This window comes from Daphnia carinata, chromosome 6, assembly GCF_022539665.2.
Source record: "Daphnia carinata strain CSIRO-1 chromosome 6, CSIRO_AGI_Dcar_HiC_V3, whole genome shotgun sequence".
NCBI lineage: Eukaryota > Metazoa > Arthropoda > Branchiopoda > Diplostraca > Daphniidae > Daphnia > Daphnia carinata.
In genome coordinates, this window is record NC_081336.1 from 601,118 (window position 1) to 621,664 (window position 20,547).

A 20,547-nucleotide genomic window follows, 5' to 3' on the forward strand; every position below is an offset into this window, starting at 1 on the left:
TAAATTACTTAGTGACCAAACAAAGACCAGATATGGTTGTAGAGAAACGAGCCATTTGCTGCAATTGCGTGCAGGTTATCTGAACGCAACTTCTTCCATTGAAATTCAGCCCATTTTGTACAGCTCGAACATATGGCTAGTTACCTGAAACTTGATGAATTTATTTCTTTTTCTTTATCTATTGCATAGATATATACTTCAGAAGTTGGTGGATAGTCAGATAATCACATTGTACAGCAGAATGTGACATTGAATACCACCGGCGTGGATCAATTTTGCATTGAAATTCATGCAACCCCTAAAAGCTGTGGTTTTATTTGTCAGTGCACTCTTTCATGATCTTGACCATCGTGGAAAGAACAACAAATTCTTTTTGGACACAGTTTCAATTCAATAAGCTACTCAATAATTCCTGTGGAGAACCAAAGTGATCTCATTTCAGCCTACAAAGAAAGCTGTGAACAGGTTAAAATGCATTTCTGTTGATTGGCAGTTGAAGTGGTAAACACAATCTTCACACAGTCGAACCACATTATTCTGATAAACTGTGGAGGAACTTTGGACATTGTTGAACACTTAGAACCTTCGGAAGAAAAAGTTTTCTTCATTGCTGATTTTCATCGCCCGTATGATGTTTGCAACATCTATAATGGTGGTCAGGTACACATTGTAAGGTTTAATAAATCTCTTTGTCTGCTAATGATAGTGATTATTTAGGTTTGTTTAAAAGCTTGTCAAAAAGAGATTTTGTTCAACTATGTGCAATTTTCTTTTTATTCTTCATCGGTAAGCTCAGACAAATAATCAAATTATGTTTCACGTCATTGGTTTGGTTTTTCATCCCTTGTCTAGACTGGCCTTATGTTTGAACTTGCCTGGAAATTGTCTCGAGACAGCAATGACTTGTTATGGTGACACCACTTTTTCTTCAGAATGTGTATTTTAATATTTGAATGAATTATTCCCCATTATGATAGGTGGGCTATAATCGGGGTTGGCGAGCAGCAGCTTCTAGGTAAAGTCGATTCCAAAACTTCGGTGCTTGACAATGGCAAATTACAAAGCCATATGATTCGACTGGCTCATTTATCGCAACATGGAGGAGATTCGACAGGAACCAAGGACGCACTTCAAATTACCCACGAAAAAGAGTTACACTCCCTTTTTATCATTCCATTATACGTAATTATGATTGACTATTTTAATAACTCTTTCAGTTTAAGTTTGTCAATGTATCGGCACTGGAGTTTATTGGAAAGCTTAAAGTACACTCCTCAAACAGCCAGTCATTTTCATCTTTGGACATTGAAAGGAGAAAAAAAAACTCAATGAGTTTCTAGCGGACTTAGGGTAACTTAGTTTATTTTATTCTTCTTGGTCGTGTTAATTTTTCTTTTCGTTATGATAGGCTTCTGCTGTCCCAGTGTCGTCAAAAATATAACTCGATGGATATCGAGTTGCGCAATGAGCTCCGTTCTATTTTCCAGAAAAAAGTAGAGAAATATGACTTAGAGGACGTCATTAAATACAGCTTCAATTCCCAATATGGGTTCCGCCCAAAAAATCCAGCTAGTGACTTAGTGTTCGCCCTTTTAGCTCTGCTAGATTCAGCCGAAAGGGATAAGGATCCAGCCGATGCATTTCATGATGCACTGGAATGTCTCTCAAAGTATGAAATTTTAAAGTGATATCACGCAGTCTAGCAATTCTAATAAATCTCGCAACATTCGTTTTCTCTTTCAGCTCGAAAATGGACGCCGTTTATAGAAGAATAGAATTGGCCAAGCTGCAGCAAATAGCAATTGGAAAAGAAGTTCACGCTTGTCTAGATATGGGCCATGTGATTAACGCAGGACCTTGTTTATACGCAGTTATACAAGACGTAACCAGAATACTTCGCAGCCGTCGTTGTTTTCAGTTCTCGAATAATATAGATTTATCAGCAAGTCGACTGGAAAGATTTTGGTGATTCATATCAAATACGCATTTTCCTTTGTTCGTGTACGCGCGGTACATGATTTTAAAATAGTGTGTAGAATTCTTTCGATTTTTTATGCAAATTATATATGATGGTCTATAATTCATTTCTAGTTGACTACATCTAATGATCTGTTCTTCTGCTTTTAGGATCACATCGCAGCAACCAGTTGTGCTAGTTATCGTTACAACAATTGATTTACGCTCGACTTCCGAAAAATAACGCTTGTATTTTGTCTTTGTTGTAGTTTAAAATTTACGAAAATTATTGTTTCCTCGTTATCGTTAAAGTGATGTTTGCCGGAGGACCATCCCGTTCCAGTTATCGTTCGCCACAGACTTTTCCGGATGGATAGACTTGGGGCTTTCCTGATACTGTGACGTTTCATTAGGCCCAAATAGGATCTTTGCTGGTTTTGCTACCGATTGTGCGCCATGCTGAAAAGAGGTTTCTTGATTTATTGTTTGGTTTCGAAATATGTAAACCCCGGCATTCTTTGTCTAATCTGTAGTATTTCGTAGGAAATCTCATACCTGACAACTGGACAGTAGTATCCACTTCTACCGCATAGCTATTTACGTCTAGAGGTAAATATGCATACGGCGGTTCATTTTATTTTTGAATTAATGAAATAAAACAAAGTTTGTCATTTCAATCATGTCAGTATTGTGGAGACAAACATTGTGGTTCCAGCGGTTTCCCTAGTTAGGCAAGTCGTTTAATAATGCTCGGTGTTACAATTATTTTTTTAATTATTTTTAATTACAATTTTTTCATTCACGACATTTGCAGGTTCTGAGCAGTGAGAAACGATTGTTGCTGATGTAGAGTTTTGTAACGGTGGATCCCACAGTCTATGACAGAAACAAGTAGGATCTTCATCACTAACAAAAACCATTGGATAACACTAACCATTGGATGCCATTCGCAGTTAGTTCAGTAGCGGGGATGGAGAATAACGCGTGGCTGGAGGAACAATTGAAAAATGGATAAGATAATACAACAAAAGGATGGTAAGTATAAACATTATATTGGTTTTCAATTATTAAATATTGTTTATTAGATCAAATTATGAAGCTGCAGGCCCAATTATTGGAACAACACAAAATATTAGATAACAGCAAAGCTAAGGATGGTAAGGCCTAATACGTAATGATTCTATTTATTTGATTTTATTCATTTGTGTTTTGTAGTTCAAATTTTGAGTCTTCAAGCTCAGCTAGGGGAAAAGAACAAATTGGAACGGAACAGTTTCCAAACAGTGAAGGAGGTTTTTCCAAACTCATCCCTAACTGAACATGAGGATGAATTGGCATTAGGCGAACACAGTCAGGTACCTAAACTTTTCAAATAAGAATTCAAAATAAGTATAGAATTTTAACAAACAATTATTTATTGTTTAGTTATTCAGTCTACCACCTGACAGTGTGTTAAAGTTAAATTCTGTTAGTGCTGCACTAAAAGAATTGTTAGTAATAAGTCCATGCAGCGAAGGAAGTAAACAATTGTGGGACCGTATTTGGGCTGAAAATGGGTGTGGTACGGAAACCCAGAAATAGCACGAGTTCAACATAAAACATGAATTAGGTACTTATCGGTTTTTTGTCTATCGAAAAAGTATTTTTAATGCTATTATTTTGCATTCACAGAATTTTAGTGGGGGATCAAGTCAAGTCTGGAAGTGTTACAGGATGGGAGAGTGAGCCTACAGTTGAAAAACACTGAAAGTGCATTACCATTAAGGTATGAGGTAAAGTAATAGAGTATGCAAATTCTCTAATGAGAAGTACCATCTTGTGTGAATGAATCCTGTGTAACAGCAATCCTTTATAGTTCTGTCACAGCTAGAAGCCTCAAATAATTCTGCTTCTCTTGCTAAAGAACAACATGTCCTTTACGTTCAGAGTGTTGGTGAAGCTGGGTACTTAAATGGCCCTAAAGATGTTACATTTCGTTGGCATTGCAGCGATGAACATCATGCATGGACTTTTTAGGTATGAAAGGAATTTTCTTAAAAATTTTTTGAATTTATGACAAAGCAGTTTATATATCACCTGAGGTTCGAACCCAGTGTAACAGGCATTGCAGCTCAACGCTATACCACAGAGCTATGGGCCTTATCCAACCAATAGACAGATGAACATATAGTTGTGCAAGACTGCACAGACAGCCTAAACGATAACATATGATATGCGATAATAAAAAATTTAGATATATCTCGTGGCTCAATGTTAGAGCATCGGTGTTGCACGCTGAATGTCTGGGGATCGGTTCCCATACGAATAAAATAAAAATCAAATACAACATTACTTCAGAAAATATCCAGGTATTACACGTTGTTCCATGAGTCTAAGTTGAAGAATTAAAAGAGTGTAACAAATAATTGAATACTTACAGATAAACGATAAACCAATGGAAACAATGCTTACCATCAAAGGAGGCAAAAACAATAAAGGTGAATTGGCCCTTTGTTATTGAAATGGCAAACACGCAGAGATCGTGCCGGCGAGAATTCGGATTTGCCAATAACAGGGAAGGGCGTGCCATCGACATGTTTACTCGAAGAAACGAATGAAAAAATCGGCATTTTCTACTGTTGAAACATCGAGTGAAGGTTGTCTGTTGGCCCGGCAAATGGGCGCAATAGAATCGGACAAACCTCAAGGCCAGTATCACTGATAAGTCTGATAACATACTGCGACAGGTGTAAATCGTTTGAGTCTGTACGCCACGATTTGTTCCATCGTTTGAAAGACACGAGAACTTTACCCCACTGGCAAAATTCTATCGGGCTGAATTGCTCATGTAATTATGTACTTCTGTTATTCATCAGAACGACGCAACGCAGGCAGCTCTGTTTTGGAACAATGAAAGCATACATCTCGACCAAGCATGCATAACATACCGAAACGTACTGGCGCAACAGCTCTAGAATATCAACGACAAAACAGGTTGCTTGGTAAATAACTCGTTAACACAGTAAAAAAAATAATTCTTAAAAAAGTATTTTATTGCACAGATAGAACATAGAAGTAGGAATAATAATAATAATAAAAAAAAAAAGCGAACGATTTAAAAAGAAATGTAATGACGGCAACGCTTACAGGAAGTTAGGTGTGCACCTACCCCAAAAACTATCTGCGCGCCAGAACATGTTTTGTCTGCATCTGTTCGTCAGTGTGATCGGTGAGCATTCTACGTGTCTACTGTAAAATTCATGGCTTGGATTGAACGATTAGGCAAGTAATGGTGAACTATGGGAAAATAGTTTACAGTTATAAATTCATTACCAGCCTGCCAGAGTATGACTATGACACAAAAATGAGGCATGGCATTTAAAAGGGCAGTAGTCTTCTGCGAATCAAAATCCAGCATGAGCTAAGTGAACTTAAAAAAATGAATCTCTTGTAACTGTTTATAAATTATATTTGAGTTGGTGGTGTCAATCACAGGATATTGGGTTCTGTTTCGCCGTTCTTGGACTGATACCATTCACAGCAGTAAAAAGGTAAATGACGACGAAGAGAGTGGCCTGGGTTGTGATCATTCATTTATTGTATTATATTTATATTATTCATCAGCAAAATTGTTAATTTTTTTTTGATTTTATGTTTTTAACAGTGTACCACACCATAAGTTATTGACCAAACAAAAACCTGATATGGTTGTAGAGAAACGAGCCATTTGCTGTAATTGTGTGCAGGTTATCTGATCGGCCTTCTTCCATTGGAATTTCAACCCATTTTGTCTAGCACAAACACATGGCTGGTTAATTGAAGCTTCATCAATTAATTTTTCATTTTCTTTTGCATAGGCGTTGTGGATACTTGGGATATGAAAAATTGCACCTTCTGATGTGTCCGTAAAATGTGGCGTAGCCTATTTACATTTCCAGCACTTACCACATTGATCCTTACTTTGCTAATGGCATTGAACAGCAGTTGCGTCAAATATAAGTAATGATATAGGAAGGTTTTCTTATAACCATATTTTTTCTTTTACAGATATGTGGTTTAAAGTTACCTCATTGACATTGTAAGTTGGACAATATGTATATTATTAAAGAAATGTTACACCACGGTATAAGCAGGGCAACGAAAAGCATAACAATTACTATTTATCGAATTTTAGTAGTTATCTTTAAATTACAAACAAGAACATTATTTTAAATAATTACAATTTTATTGCAGAACTAGGGGAATATTCCTGTAAAGTTGCAGCGTTGGCTCTCGCCATTTGTAGGTAAATTTTATATCGCCGACAAGCTTTCATTTAGCAGCAACATTCATAGGTAATTTGTATTTACAATTTTTATTTTTTTTTATTTTGTATCTTTATTTCTCCTGGTAATCTAGGCAGAATCCGACGTTGAGCGTGTCCGCCGGAGCCGGAAGAACATGGGTCGCGGCAGCCACGGCCGCTTCGGTGCTGTCAGTCCGGTAATTCATTTTGAATTATTTGATGGGAGCTGTCACGCTTGATATTCAACCCAAAGTAAGTGTATAATTCAAACGTTTTAATGCAAATTGAAATTGAAATTTACTGCAAACTTGGACGTTTGCGGCCGACCCAGCGGCTGCGGGATTGAGTGCGTTACCACGGTAACCGTCTGCCGCGATTCCTGCCGCATCTCGACCACCACCGATGAGCAAGAAATCGTACATGCAGGTGGCTGTAGTGACGCCATTCACCACAGCACTAATGCCAACTCTGGAGAGAAGGGCAGCAGCAGCGGTAGCTTGTGCGGTTGCATGAGCGGCTGTGGGAGGTGCGGTGGCAGCAGCCAATGTTGCTGCCGTAGCAGTAGCAATGTTAGCTTGGGCAACTGCTACTGCTGTTGTGGCTGTCGCGACTGCAATGGCGGCGGTAGCAGCGGCAGTGCTTGTCGGTATTGTAATAGAAAAGGCACTATGGTGACAGTACAAGCTGATAAGCATACTTCCGTTGCTCGCTAGACGTAAATAGATTTTTAATCATTTAAGGTGAAATTAATGGATATTCTTCTTTAGTAGGAATTGATTAGCAAAACTGATCCGTACCTGTCCTGAAAGCAGTTCAGTCCTGAAGCAAATGTTGTAGTTTTGGTTGTTGACTTGGCGGATGGTGGTAGTAGAGACGTCTTGCCAGTTAAATGATTTAACTTTATCTGAACTCGCGGTGCAGTATTGCAGGCAATCAGCAGGAGCTTAGGAAAACAATAAAGGTAACAGACGTAATTTATGTTAGTCGTTTTAGCTATGCTAATCTGAAAACCAGTGATGGCGTCTGTGAAGAAAGGTAGCACATAAATTTCGAATATTTAAAAGGCTAACAATTAAAGAGTTTTTGAACTCATTGACGCAGCAAACTTTCCCCAGGACGCAGGATCCACTTGGTTTGCCTCGAAACAGGGAACAGGCTGATCCTGGAACGCCAATTCCTGCTTCGCCGCTGGAAGACGTGCATCCGTCGAAGTCGTCGAGAGGACTATCGAAATTGGGATTGTAGGTAATAGGAATTCTGTTTGCTAAACTGTTAAAGGGCCTCCACGTATTCGCTGGAGTTAATCGGTTATTGAAGAGGACCGTGTTAATCAGATTGGTGCCCAAGCCACTGAGGGCCAAACGTCCTTCCACTTTGTTGTTTTCTTCACGGAGATTGCCTGAATGTTAAATTATCAAGTTAATGCTTTGACACGGAGATAGTAATTTAGCTGAACTTGCCGTTAAGAAGGTATTTGCTGAACTGATTTCCGTGATATTTCCAATTGCTGGAAGGTGTACGCCATTCGTAAAGACTTTTTCTCTACGAAACGACGTTTGTAATTGAAAACTCGTGACATTAACCGTTAACATTTCTTACCTAGAAACTGAGGATTCATCTGGTGGTAATGAAAATTCCAGCGATGTGGGGTAAGACCTAAGCCATCGGTAAAGTATTCGTCCAATTGTTGGGTAATTGCTGACTGGGTTTCTTCGTTATCGCCGTGCCAACCTCGACAATTTTGCAACGTCAGAATGGTATAGATTGATAGCCAGACTTTCTGCATTTTCCCTAGTTTAAAACTTGATTTCTTCCGCTTCTGTTTAAAAAACGTTGTATACTCCGACGTGGTTTATCAGCAACTTGCGAAATATCGTGTAGCTTACTTCTCCTTATATACTGGAGTGCATACGTATCGCCCGCTCGTCATCGTAAAACATCTCAGTAATAGATACGAAAAGATGCTTGTGCCGAATGCATTGTCAACGAACAGACCTTATTTGACTTGGTCTAACCAAATTATGACTCTTGAGATTCATATTCCTCATCCTTGTAGATCGGCACGATTTCTTGCATCCTTTTTACTGCGACTTACTGTTGAATATCGTTTGCGTTTAGCATTTTTTTCTTGTTTATATAGCTCAACCGTGAAGATTAGTTTGCCTTTCTGTTTTCAGATGAAGATGAGGAACGTTCCTTTTGAATTGAAAGCTAGAAAGTTAACAAAAGCTGGAAAAATTCTATCCATATAATATTAGAAATTAAGAACGCTATCGGTAGAAACAAGCTTTCTAGTACCAGTACGCTGCCCTAACATTAAACTTACACTAAAAGTACACCGCTCTGTAAAGAATAAAAGCAAAGTTTTAAATCAATGGCAAAATTTTTATATTCCTGCGTGAAGCTTAAAATTAAAATACGGTTGTTTACAAACAAAATTATCCGCCAACACAATTGCACAATTATTCAATATATTTCAAAACAGCTTGTCTAACTTATGTTCTCGGTAAAACACGAAATTGGTTGAAAATGATTATTAATAATCTTACGAATAAAAAAAACGTATTTATTGAATACAATATCCGTTCAAAAGTTGCAAATACCTAAATTGTAAAACTTGTATTTTTTATGGTTTGGATATTGGAAGTTTTTCGCTTGTTGAAGTTTTCTGTGTGTTATGTGTACAATTTTATTGTCACAAGGTCTTTTGATGTTTGAATGGTATATAGGTACTAGTTTGGTGGCAACTATTTCGTAATTTATACCCGTTGACATTAGCAGAACCTGTTTACATTTTATTATTGTAACATGTGTATTATGATCAACTGAGAAGCTTTTACATAATCATTTGAAACATTTTATTACAACTCAAACATGTACACAATTGACACCAGAAACACTAACTATAGACACTAACTGAATTTTCAGTGACTATTGAGTGTCGAACCCTAATATTCAGCATAGCTTGCCGATGCTCAACCCTTGAGCTATAATCACATACAAATTCTCTCTTTTTTACCTTGAGTCAACGCACAATAATATTGAGTAGTAAATGTATATCGTTTCGTCATACTATTGGTTAGTCTGCATTAATTGGGACAAGTGTCATAGCTTGTGTGTATAGCATCCGCCTACGATGGCAAATGACTAAGGTTCCAATCTAGTCAAAGGATATAAGTATCTGTAAGCTAACATTTTGAAATATATATATTTGTTGTGTCTCATATTATTGGAAATATGTTATAGATGACGATTCGCTATATTATTAGTTAGTAAGATACATCGTCGTACAAGTAACATAGCATATATGTAAAGTGCCCGGCTGCGATGACAGTAAACTAAGGTTCAAACCCAGTCAAACGAAAAAAGCATCGACAATTAAGCAACGTTGTCAATTTAATATGTTTGTTGTGCCACATATTTTTGAAATTGTGTAATAGATAACAGGTAGCTAGACTATTTGTTATTCTATTCTTGAATGTATAAGTGTTATAGGTTATGTGTATAATGTCCGTCTGCGGTACCAGAAGACTTGAGTTTCAAATCCAGTCCAAGGATATAAGTATCTGCAAGCAATCATTTGTGTGATTTTCATTATTAAATGTGTAAATATGTTGTCTTTAATAGATTCAGAAAATCAGCTAAGGCGGTTCATGGCTCAGTGGTTGAGCATCGGCATTGTACGCCGAAGGTTAAGGGTTCAAGTCCCAAACGAATCAAATGAATATGATTGTTTAAATTGAAACAAAATGTAAACAAATATATGCATTCAAATATATGAAGCACTACACAAATGTTTTCCAAATATTGGAATAGATGTGCATCACTACGATCTATCTAGAAAGAACTTAAGGCCTACGATTAAACTCCGTTGTAAGACATATCAGTTTCTAAATACTCGGTAAGTGAGAAACACAACTTATTTATTAAAATTTGTTGCTGGTTACGAGATTAACTGTTAGTAAAATATCCGTTCGCGTGCTTCGCACGAAGTTTCCCAACCCGACTGGCCCCGTGGAATCGTGACACCTGGGAAGTTTGGAAGCCTGTGGAATCGGAAACCTGACTGGGAATCGAACCAGGAACCTTCGAGTTGGGAAGCGGACGCCTTGCCTTTCTGGCATCTGCCCCCCTATATCCCCCCATTGGGATTTGGTTTTCTATTGACTCGCGCTCACGATCACATTAATGTGTTGAAGTCTTAAACTTTATGGAAGTGTGACAAGTAGCTCAATGGTAGAGCATCAGCCTAGCAAGCTGATATATGTGGGTTCGAATCCCATCTAAGTGCCATGAATAATGTAGTTACCTGTACTGATATGTCAATAATTTTATAAATATAATTGTTTGAAATCAACAAATTGATTTCTCAACCAGTATTACCATTTCAATTCTCAGCATTATTACTGCTTCAAGTAACGTCTTATGTATATAATTTTGGATGTAATTCCAATTATAATCAATGTGTCTGCCTTTGGTATTGATGCATATCAATTGCAATGTTGGGAATCTTTAATTACCTGGTTGAACTCTAATGGGGATCGATCCCCATACATTCGCCTTACGAAACCGATGCTCTACCGTTGAGCCATGAGTTACATTATACAGAAACCATTTTTGCAAGTAGTCTCAGGACATCCTATTTTACATATTCAATAAAATGGTAACCAATTGACCTATTGGCTTGGACTGGATACGAACCTCAGCCTTCTGCTTCCGTAGCCGGACACTCTACACATAAGCTATGACACTTATGCAACCGGTTATCAGATTGACATATACTATTGCGAGGCGACAAACATTGACTATACAAAATTATCGTGCATTGTTTAAAGGTATAAAAGAGAAAATTTGTATGTGACTATAGCTCAATGGTTGAGCATTGGCGAGCAATGCCGAATATCAGGGTTCGATACCCAATAGTTACTGAGAATTAAAAGTAAAATCAGTTACAATTACATCAAAACGGATTGCAGTCCATTACTACTATGAAACATAAATTGATTATTCCAATGTCAACGGTGATTAATTACAAAATAATCCTTACCAAATTAGTACATACAATTCTTAACAACGTGGAATGCAACCACAGGAACGAGAACAGATCTCAAAAATGCTATTCGTCCAGCGGCAGCAGCAGCAGTAAGAAAATTGTAAGCAGCGAATCAGAAAGAAGCAGAGGTAGCAAAATAAGAGATAAATTTTGCGTTTAAAAAAAAATAAGAAATTTATTTTCAATTCTCCACACAAATAAACGAATTTGCAACTTTTGAAAGGAAAAATAACCCTCTCAAAAGTTGCCGTCAACCAAGGCAGGGGGAGACACTGCCTTGTTTGACCCACCGGGGAGATTACCCGGTGCTTGGCTAAGAGAAGCCGGAAGAAGAGCCGAAGATTTGGAACATTTTTACAGGAGCGATTAACCTTTAATTCGGATTTGTGGGTAGCCACGTCGCCCTCCGTGAACACTTCATCGGACTAAGCGGACCTCCCACGTCCCCTTTCCGGCCAGAGCCCTCCAAACCTCGGTATATGTTATTTTTATATATACCGTACAGTAGGGGCATGACCCCCTACGGGCTTATTATGAGTCAAGGGGAAACGGGGCCACAGAAAGAAGGGAGCCCAGATATGCACTTTAATTTCTTTATAAGAATACCATAATGTGACGGAACGTAAATGGGCCATGGCAATTTCTGGCAACGCTTCCATCGGCTATCTGTTTCAAAACGCTCCTCCTCAACGAACTTAACCCTTTCCGAACGGCTGCCATTATGTATCTATGTAAGGAAAATAAAAACATTAGTTAGCGTTATTTTTTGTTTCACTAACTTACAATAACCCAAAAGACTTCGGACAGGAGATTTCGGGAGGCCCTTTTGAAGGCCAAACACTGTTCAACAGATATGGATGCAGTTGCGAATCAAGTTTGGAAACTAAATTCCTGTAAAAAGTAATACAACATGGGAAACTCAACTTATATGTTATATGTTCAATACATAACACTACCATTTGCTTTTTTCGTTAGAAATCAATGGAATCTTTCCATTGCTCCGCCATCGCATTGCTATAAACGGGAATCCTCAATCCTGTAATGTTTTAAAATCATAGCTATATTATGACTCCTTTAAAATGTAAAAACAGTTCTAATACATATTAACAACATCATACACTGTACATGGCACTGAAATATGTTCTTGGAGCTACACAAAACAAATCTACCACCCACCAACTTTTAGGATTTCTTAAGTTAGCTGTCAATATAAGCATACCAAACAATTACTTTATTAATACAATAATGGTTTTGTCAAATACTTTACAAATCTTTTTCGAATCTTTCCAATGGAACTCAATGGCATTGAATGTTTCTTTAACCATGAACTAGGAATATGCACAGCATCAAGAGTCACATTAAGCAAAGCCAGGTATCCAAAAAATGTTGTCAAGGGATTTTTTCATGCCAGTTAAATGTAAATTCGACAACAGTTTGGCTAACATTAGTAGTTGTTACGGAGCTGCATGTGAAAGCCAAAAACACTGGTCATAAGTTATTGTAAGCTTGTTTACGGAAAACCCACATTATCAGCAGAAAGAGCAGAAGTTCCAACTGCTTTCAATTAGAATCTTATTTCAGGGATTGACTTATTTATGAAGCACACTATTGGGCTGCTAATACAAGCCATACCTGAAGAAAAGAAAACATTATTTGACAGCACATAGAACCTGAAGGAAATAATGTGCGAATACTTTTACCATTTCCAATGATTTCTTGTTCTTCGTTTTGAGAAATTTTCCCCAGCAATCTTGGTTGCTGAAGTCAGCACTTGTCTGAGACAATATAGATTCATCACAGTTGTTTAAACTATCAGGAATTGTTTATAATTATTGAAGATTGCACTGATCACACACCTGTCTAGATTTCGACCAATACAAGCAGACAACAGTCAAATTCTTTGTGTTTTAGTTTTTTTTTTTTTACAGTCAAACTCGCCAATTACGAAACCGAAACTGAAGACGCTTGAGAACTTAATGATTTCCTCTCCTAACACTTACTATCATCATCAACTCCAGTCTTAAGAGGTGGCGCCTTAATTGTTTCGGTGTGGATTGTCACTAGATAGTAATACACGAATTCTGTTAATATCCCGATATAAGTGGCTAACTAGAGAACAGAAGTTGAATATTAAAAGTGGTTAATAACGCTCTATAAAATAGTGAGAAATGACAATATTACATACATACATCTGTTGAAACCTAAACATTGCATACGTTAAATGAATCACGGTCACTGACATACATAGAAACATCATGAAATTTGTAATACATGTAACAAATTGCTTTACCCATTGCACCGTTGACGCCTCTCCAGTGAAGCTCAAAATTTTTCTTGCCAAGAGCTGCGAAATGCCCCGTCAACGTAGCCCAGTACCAAGTACCAATGAAGTTTCGATTAGCAAACATGAAATGCATTCTAAGGAAACGGCAACTAAATTTAAAGGAGGTATGGTGTACAGACACCCGCAGAAACTTGAATACCCATCCAACCATTTCGAAATTAAACAAAGCAACTCCCACCTACAAGATGAGAATGAAAAGCGACGGCAATATTATGTAAACACGAATTTTAAAACCACGTAATTTGAATAAAGACTGAGCTGCACTAGTTCTGTAGCCTCTCGTTCAATACATGCAATTATTTAACCTTGAATTTTGGACACGACCTGCAATTTTTTACCTTTAATTAGTGGATTGGTGAAAACCTTAATGTGGCTGGACTCAGACGGTAGACGACGGCTTATGAACATGACGTCCTTCGTGGGAGCGGGTGGCCAGGTAGCGAATCTTTCACGTCACAAGACCAGCCATAGTATACTTGTCGTTGAATGTTAGTACTTTGCTGCACATACCTATATGAAATAGAAAATCAAACACCAGATTAACGAACAAATTTACATGTTACTGGGGAGTAAAAAAGCAAGTTATCAATCCTGAATCAATAAGACCGAAGCACTAATGCCCCATTAAAACCTCGTGCAAAAGTACAACTACTATCAACAAAACTTAACACTTCAGTCTATAGTTACAATCAGCGTAACAAAACTAAATAAAAAGCATCATTTCCCTGGAATATGTAACTAAGAAATCCGATGCTCCAATCATGCAGATAGCTCATATTAGCTGTTGCTTGTGGAACACAATTGCAGACAGTCACGGATAATATTTAACATCAAAATAAAAAAACATACTAAACCATGAAAATGACTTGCGCTACAATACCCAATTGGGGAGAAATCAACGGTAGGCAAGGGCTGTATCGACAGCGTGTTGCAGTCCAGCAAAACACACAGCAGTCACACAACACCCATGACCTTGCAGTGCTTTTCACCAACTGAATTCGGGCGATGTTCTCTCAGTTACGCATTTCCTATCCCCACAGACAATAAAGGGAGAGGCGAACAAACTAACCTTGACATCTAATTGCTTTTTCCTCGACTTTCTAGAGAGAACGTGCGTGAAAGCTCATCCATCCCCTACCTTTGGAAGAAACAAAAATTGTTATTGGGAAAGTTGATTCCACGCCGAATATATTTGCAGACCTCACTGTGGATTGTTGTCTGGAGGAAAAGCCAATTGGCTCTCGATGAAACGAAACGATGGCGTTACACTATTAAATGTCATTAATCTCCAACTATGTTAAGACGAACGTTTCAAATGCAAAATTTCAATGAACAGAGAGATCCTACATCACCAAACAACCACTATGAAGTGCTCAAAATCGTTGAACCTTGAAAAACCACCCTGCGAATCTGTCCAAAGCAAAGGATGTGAAGCTCGTTTGCCAGTTGTTCACCTAAAATAAAACTGAGACATAAACTTGTTAACTATGAATTCTGTACCTGGGAAAAATATGTTTGCAAAAAATAAGATTAATATTCAAACTAAATAATTCTTCACACAATAAAAACAAAAAAAGTGATAGATTTTAATTCTCAAACGCATAACGTTCTATTGGATCACTCTCGCGATGTTTATCATGTCCTTGAAACATTTCTTCTGCACGAATGAACAAACATTGCCAAGAACCCGGAATTTTTTGTTAACAAAAATTCAGACAGTTTCACTGTCATCTTTTTAGCTTTGAACTGGAACACTCAACGATTTTCATTACACGTTCGTTATAATTCCCTACAAGAAAGAAGGGAATTGGCGAAACAGTTGGCGAAGCACTCGGGCAGGATACAGCAGCAGTAAGATAGCAATAAAAAGAAAAGACTAGAACAAGAACGAGAAGAGGGAAATGAAACAGATGTGAAGCTGTCCGGCAATCATCGTTTCACTTTATGCTGCCCAAAAGATTACGAAAAAGCACAACACTCCAATCGTTAGGTTACTTAAATACGAAGAGTTAAACTCGCAAATAGGAATCGCGATTGAATTCCTTGTCCCTTTAACTGTTTTCAATTCCAAAAAACAAAAAAAAAAACTACCGAAAGCAAAAACAAAGGAAGCGTTAGCGATCCTTTCGAGTGGTTAGTTGGTGGGTGGAGGTTGTTGGCCAGTGGGGGAAATGTTGTCGCAGGGAATACACGGAATGATACGGCCTTGAACAGTCAGCGAAAGGGAATTGAAAGGGTCATCGTCGGCATTCTCCAGATTGTTTGGCTCTCCAGAGGACGAGCAATTTATCGACAATTCATTAAGAGCAAACAGATCGAGTTCCTGGAGTGATCCGTCCTGAAGACTGTCGGCCACTCGGGCATGCTTATGTGATGGCGGCTGCCCCCCGGGAGCAACCACGGCGGCACTGGCCGGGACGAGATGTTCTAAATTAGGTGATATCGATTCCACCAACGGAGGAAGAGGCGATTCTGAATTGATTTTATGAGGGAGTAATGGGGGAGGCAACAACTTGAGGGTATCGCTCTCTTCGGGCTGCACCTCATCGGGTTTGACCGGGGCTCGTTTGCCCCGAATCTGGACGGGAAAGCTTTGCAAACATTCGCCCACTTCCTTGCTCATACATTCCTGTGTCAAAAATGTGTAATAAACAACAGTGATAACAAGAACGAACGATAAAACGCAGGAGCTTAAAATCTTACGTTGAAGGATTCCATATCATTTTTAAGCTCAAGTATTTGCTGTTGTAGATTTATCTGCTTGTGTCGGAGCTCCGACAGTGTCGACATGTTTTGGTACATGAGTCGCAACCCCTGAGAATGAAACATGTTTCCAGGCAATCGATTAACAAAAATTTGATGAAATTTCTTCAATACCTCAGACACCATAACACCGGCTTGAAGTGACGCAAAAGGGATGGACTTGCCACTCATGTAACGATCAAATTCATCGCTTGACAGACCCAGTGAATCGCTCGTCAGGTTTTCTAAAAAGGACACTGCGCAACACTGCCGGGGAAACCGCCCAATAAAAGGGGGCAAATCGTTATACACTAATTAACGTGAATTATAATGGAAAATAAAATACCAAATTGGTAAAGTAGTATCCACCTTCGCCCTGAAGCAATCGACCAGGGGCGGCAAATCTACATGGTAATAGGTTGGCGTAAAAAAAAAAAAAAAAAACTTTTTTTTTAAAAAAGAATGAGTCTTCTTATCGCGTGTACCTTGTGATGAAATTGAGATTGGAATGGATGCGTGGTGGATTTGCACGCAAGACAACGTAAATGAGTGCCGGTAGGAAATCGTCGGCACTCACCGGTTGCGAGCTGTGAACGGTTGATGAAGGTGGCTCCTCTTTATCATTCACGTCATTCTCCTTTAGTTCTCCAGTTTGGCCTTGGTCGCTATTATTACACTCTTCAGTGCGTGTTTTTGATTGATGAGCATTTGAACTGTTGGACAACCCAAGCATTTCAAAGACCAACTTGCTGCAATTTATAATAGAAGCTAGTTTGTCCTGAGGTGCTCTTTGGCCGTCCATTTCAATGAGATCTAAAAATAACTCGTTTAGAATTCAGACGTTTGTTTAATTGGATAAAACGTACGCGTGATGGCCTTTTCGAGAATGTCACGCACTTTCGAATCGAGCTCGTTAATTCGGCAGTCAAGAAGCGGAGCCGATATCCAATTCAAACTGCGGATACGCTTCTGAACGGCCAAATCACGCTCTTCGTCATCGCAGTTTGGGGGGCAAAAGAGTTTTTTGTACAACAATCGCGTCAAATAGCGCTCGCTATGATCCAATAGAGATTCCATGGAGCTGCTGGTCATATCTGTTTCAGAAACGTCATTATTATTCGAAAATTGAATAAAATAAAGGCCAAATACATGCCTAAGAACCCTGAATGAGTTTTCAGCTTTTCATCAAATACTTGGTAGATGTTGTGAACCCTGTCAGATATTTCAATTGGAGTGAGGACACCTGAAGATACTAAACGATCCAATTTATCAGCTTGCACTCTCAAGAAACTGTAGGCGTGATGGGCAGCATTTTGAGGTAGTGTTTGAAGGAACTGATCCAGTTCTACGATTGACGTGTGGGATTCTGGACTCAAGGCTCTTCTGTCTCGAGACTTTGGGCTCCCCACACCTTTTGTGGGTGTCTTACGGAAGAGGGATTTTACAGCTGTCGTCCTCACTTCCTGATTGTGTCGTTTCTTTTCTTCAAACCTGGAAAAGCCATGACGAGGGAGCGTAGAAGAGTTCTGCTCGGGTTTGTTGAAAAAAGTGCTGGCATCGCTCATTGACCTTTCAACTCTAGAAATAATAATTTTTTCATTAATTTACTGGTGAATGACGGGTGGTATCCCACGTACTTCCTGCTTATCGAACCAGATGGTGAAGCGGCAAAGGCATCTTGATGTTGCTGTCTCTGTAGGAAATATTCCTTATAGCATTTTGAACAGTATCCTTGCCACGCGATATTTCCAAAAAACCCACAACCTGTCTTGCACATTAAATCAGACTGAGGAATGTGAAGTTTAGGGCCATGTCCCGAACGAGACGAACGACTGCCTCCCGACTCCATTCTACAAAAGAATTAGACAATGACATTATTATCTAGGACATTTATTTTAGAATCACGTACTTTGTTGCCTAATAGAGAGCGACGAAAAATTATGCAAGCATGAGAGTGTGTTGACGTTTTAACAATACAAAGGAAGAAATAAATGAAGGAAAAAAAAAAGAAGGGGAAAATCCTTGTGGTACCGTTTAATTTGATGCCTCTACTCACCCGTAATATGTAGTTATGCGTGTGCGGGTTTCATTGCCCTTTTTTTTTTCCCTTTTTTTGTTGGTCCCTTGCCGGTTATTCCAACTAGCTCGTTAACCGGCCAAATCTCGGAAGTTTATTATTCATAAACACGGCCCAAGAAAACAAAAAAGCAGGAAGGGAAAAAAAGAGAATCTGGAAGCTGTTCAAAATAAGCCACGCGTCACATGACCGAATTATGGCGTCGTCTTTCTACAAAAATCCATTCCAATTAGTCTGTCAAAAATGTTACCGTCTCAGCAAGTCTACTAGTGCGTATATATAACGATCCTTGAAATCACAAAACGTTAAATAAATACACAGTACACGAGCGGCAAATTGTTTGCACTAATTTATGCCCACAGAACACGAATCGAGACAATGATTTTATCTTAATGTATACAGAAAGCTCCTAATAATATTGTGAAACAATTCGGACACAGCCAAATGGCGGCATAATGTAGATAACGAGAAAGAAAAAACCTATCGTCTAGTCTCGTAGGAATGAATTTATGAAAACAGGTTTCTGACGTCACGTCAGCATCACATGTTTTTATTCCTAGCCAACAGATTCTACTCGTTTAGACACTATCCCAACGATGGGGGGGGGGACAAAAAGTAAAAAGATTCTTTCGTATTATTTTACACGTGCAACGGTTGGCATTCCCGAGCATGCAGTTCTCTGGATGTCTATGACGTGCATCGAATTGTTTGGCTATTTCTTTGTCTCGCTGCTGTGGCATACGTCTGAAGAAAGAAAAAAAGAGTTTCCTCAATTTGGTTCTGCATTTTTCTCGAGTCTTAGTTAAGTAGTTGTTGTGTTTGATGGTTTCCAGGTTTCCAATTTTCTCGAATGTCGGGTGTATTTTTAAAACAGTTTTTCTGCGTTTTTTTGGTGTGTGCTGCGTTGCCTCATCTTCACCCCCAGTGGCACGAATGAATCAATTATTATAAATCAGAACTGGTATTTCTCGTTTTGCCTGTTTGACTCGACAAGAAAACACAAGAAGACGTGAAGGGTAGGCAAGACTTTTCTTGTTGAGGATATGCCAAGCCGTCCGGATGCCATTCCCGCTGTCAACTGCCACATCTCAAATGCCCTCCCTTATGTGTGTGTGTGTGCGCCGTACATGTTGCCCTCTATGAGTGGCTCTATACCTCCAGACATGATTTGCTTCCTCATTAATCCGTCAGGAATCCCCTCTCTCTCTCTCTCTCTCTCTCTCCTTTCTCGAAATAGAAAAATGAAATGACAACAAGCAAAACGAAAACGAAAGGAAATCATCGTAAAGTGGATGAAGAATGCTTATGGCTTATGTACTCGTATCTCCAAAATGCTTTCGTGGCAACGCCACGTTGATTACAATGCCACGAAAATGCAGACGAAAACCAGATAGGTGGTGAATGGATTTCAATTTTCAGATCAACAATTTTTTGATGCAATAAAGAGCTTCTCATACGTATTTAAAAGAAAAAAAAACAGACTTTAAATGCAAAAAGGAAATGGGGTGGGGCTGCATCGAAACGTTTATGATCGAACCCTTCAACTTTCTGTTTCACTATTCACGAACGTAAAAATACGAAAAAGTCTTTTGGTTGGTTTCTTTTCGTCGTGGCCAATCGTCCGGCAAACGTGAATTGATGGTTTTTCCTTTTTCAAAATAAAAGGGAGGCCTCTGCAAAATAACCTCCAGCCACATCACCATATCAACGCAGACCATAAAAAAAACTTCCCTTTTTTTTTTTCCTCGAAAAAAAAAAAAAGATGGGGGAGGGAAACCGATCATTTGCATGGCGGATGATCACCGATTGAAAACGACAGCCATCATCATCCATAATAGTAACTATACTATTCTTCACAGTATTACGACATCACTTTTATGTATCTTTTAGAATAAAAGATCAAGTTTTGTTCCCACCAGTTTTCCGTATAAATTTCCGATTCAACAACAACAACAAAAAAAGTACGACAAAAGAAAAAAAAACATTTCGATAAGAATAAATCAAGACGAGAAGTTATGCGTGTACTTTTTTTGTGTCGATCGACACGACTGCATCGATATTTACATAGACATTAGAATATTATCGATCACAAAGTGCAACTCAGAAATCAA

The 20,547-nt window shown here is 38.6% G+C and overlaps 2 protein-coding genes, 1 long non-coding RNA gene and 1 pseudogene across 3 annotated transcripts; 2 read left to right on the forward strand and 2 right to left on the reverse strand.

Moving 5' to 3' along the window:
* Positions 1-345: 345 nt before the first annotated feature.
* On the forward strand, positions 346-2,200 carry LOC130689529 (cell division control protein 45 homolog; the record flags this gene model as incomplete). Its single annotated transcript, XM_057512468.1, is given in 10 exon segments — positions 346-465; positions 523-660; positions 718-786; positions 853-911; positions 978-1,151; positions 1,218-1,317; positions 1,319-1,350; positions 1,409-1,669; positions 1,744-1,965; positions 2,128-2,200. Coding segments are annotated over 10 exon segments (1,248 nt in total), but the record flags the coding sequence as incomplete, so codon positions are not given.
* A 1,007-nt stretch (positions 2,201-3,207) lies between these two features.
* LOC130689456 (uncharacterized) lies at positions 3,208-3,740 on the forward strand. The gene is made up of 3 exons (XR_009000744.2): positions 3,208-3,311; positions 3,382-3,565; positions 3,628-3,740. It is a non-coding gene; the product is annotated as an uncharacterized LOC130689456 (long non-coding RNA).
* A 2,572-nt stretch (positions 3,741-6,312) lies between these two features.
* On the reverse strand, positions 6,313-8,006 carry LOC130689528 (uncharacterized; annotated as a pseudogene).
* Positions 8,007-15,213: 7,207 nt separating this feature from the next.
* Positions 15,214-18,410, reverse strand: LOC130689789 (rab5 GDP/GTP exchange factor-like). Its single transcript, XM_057512727.2, has 9 exons — positions 18,269-18,410; positions 17,997-18,209; positions 17,513-17,937; positions 17,226-17,453; positions 16,845-17,172; positions 16,706-16,763; positions 16,495-16,626; positions 16,321-16,431; positions 15,214-16,246 (listed from the first exon to the last, which is right to left on the reverse strand). Exons 2-9 carry the CDS (start codon positions 18,206-18,208, stop codon positions 15,752-15,754), a joined length of 1,989 nt encoding a protein of 662 aa, XP_057368710.1. The 5' UTR covers position 18,209; positions 18,269-18,410; the 3' UTR covers positions 15,214-15,751.
* Between the last annotated feature and the right edge of the window lie 2,137 nt (positions 18,411-20,547).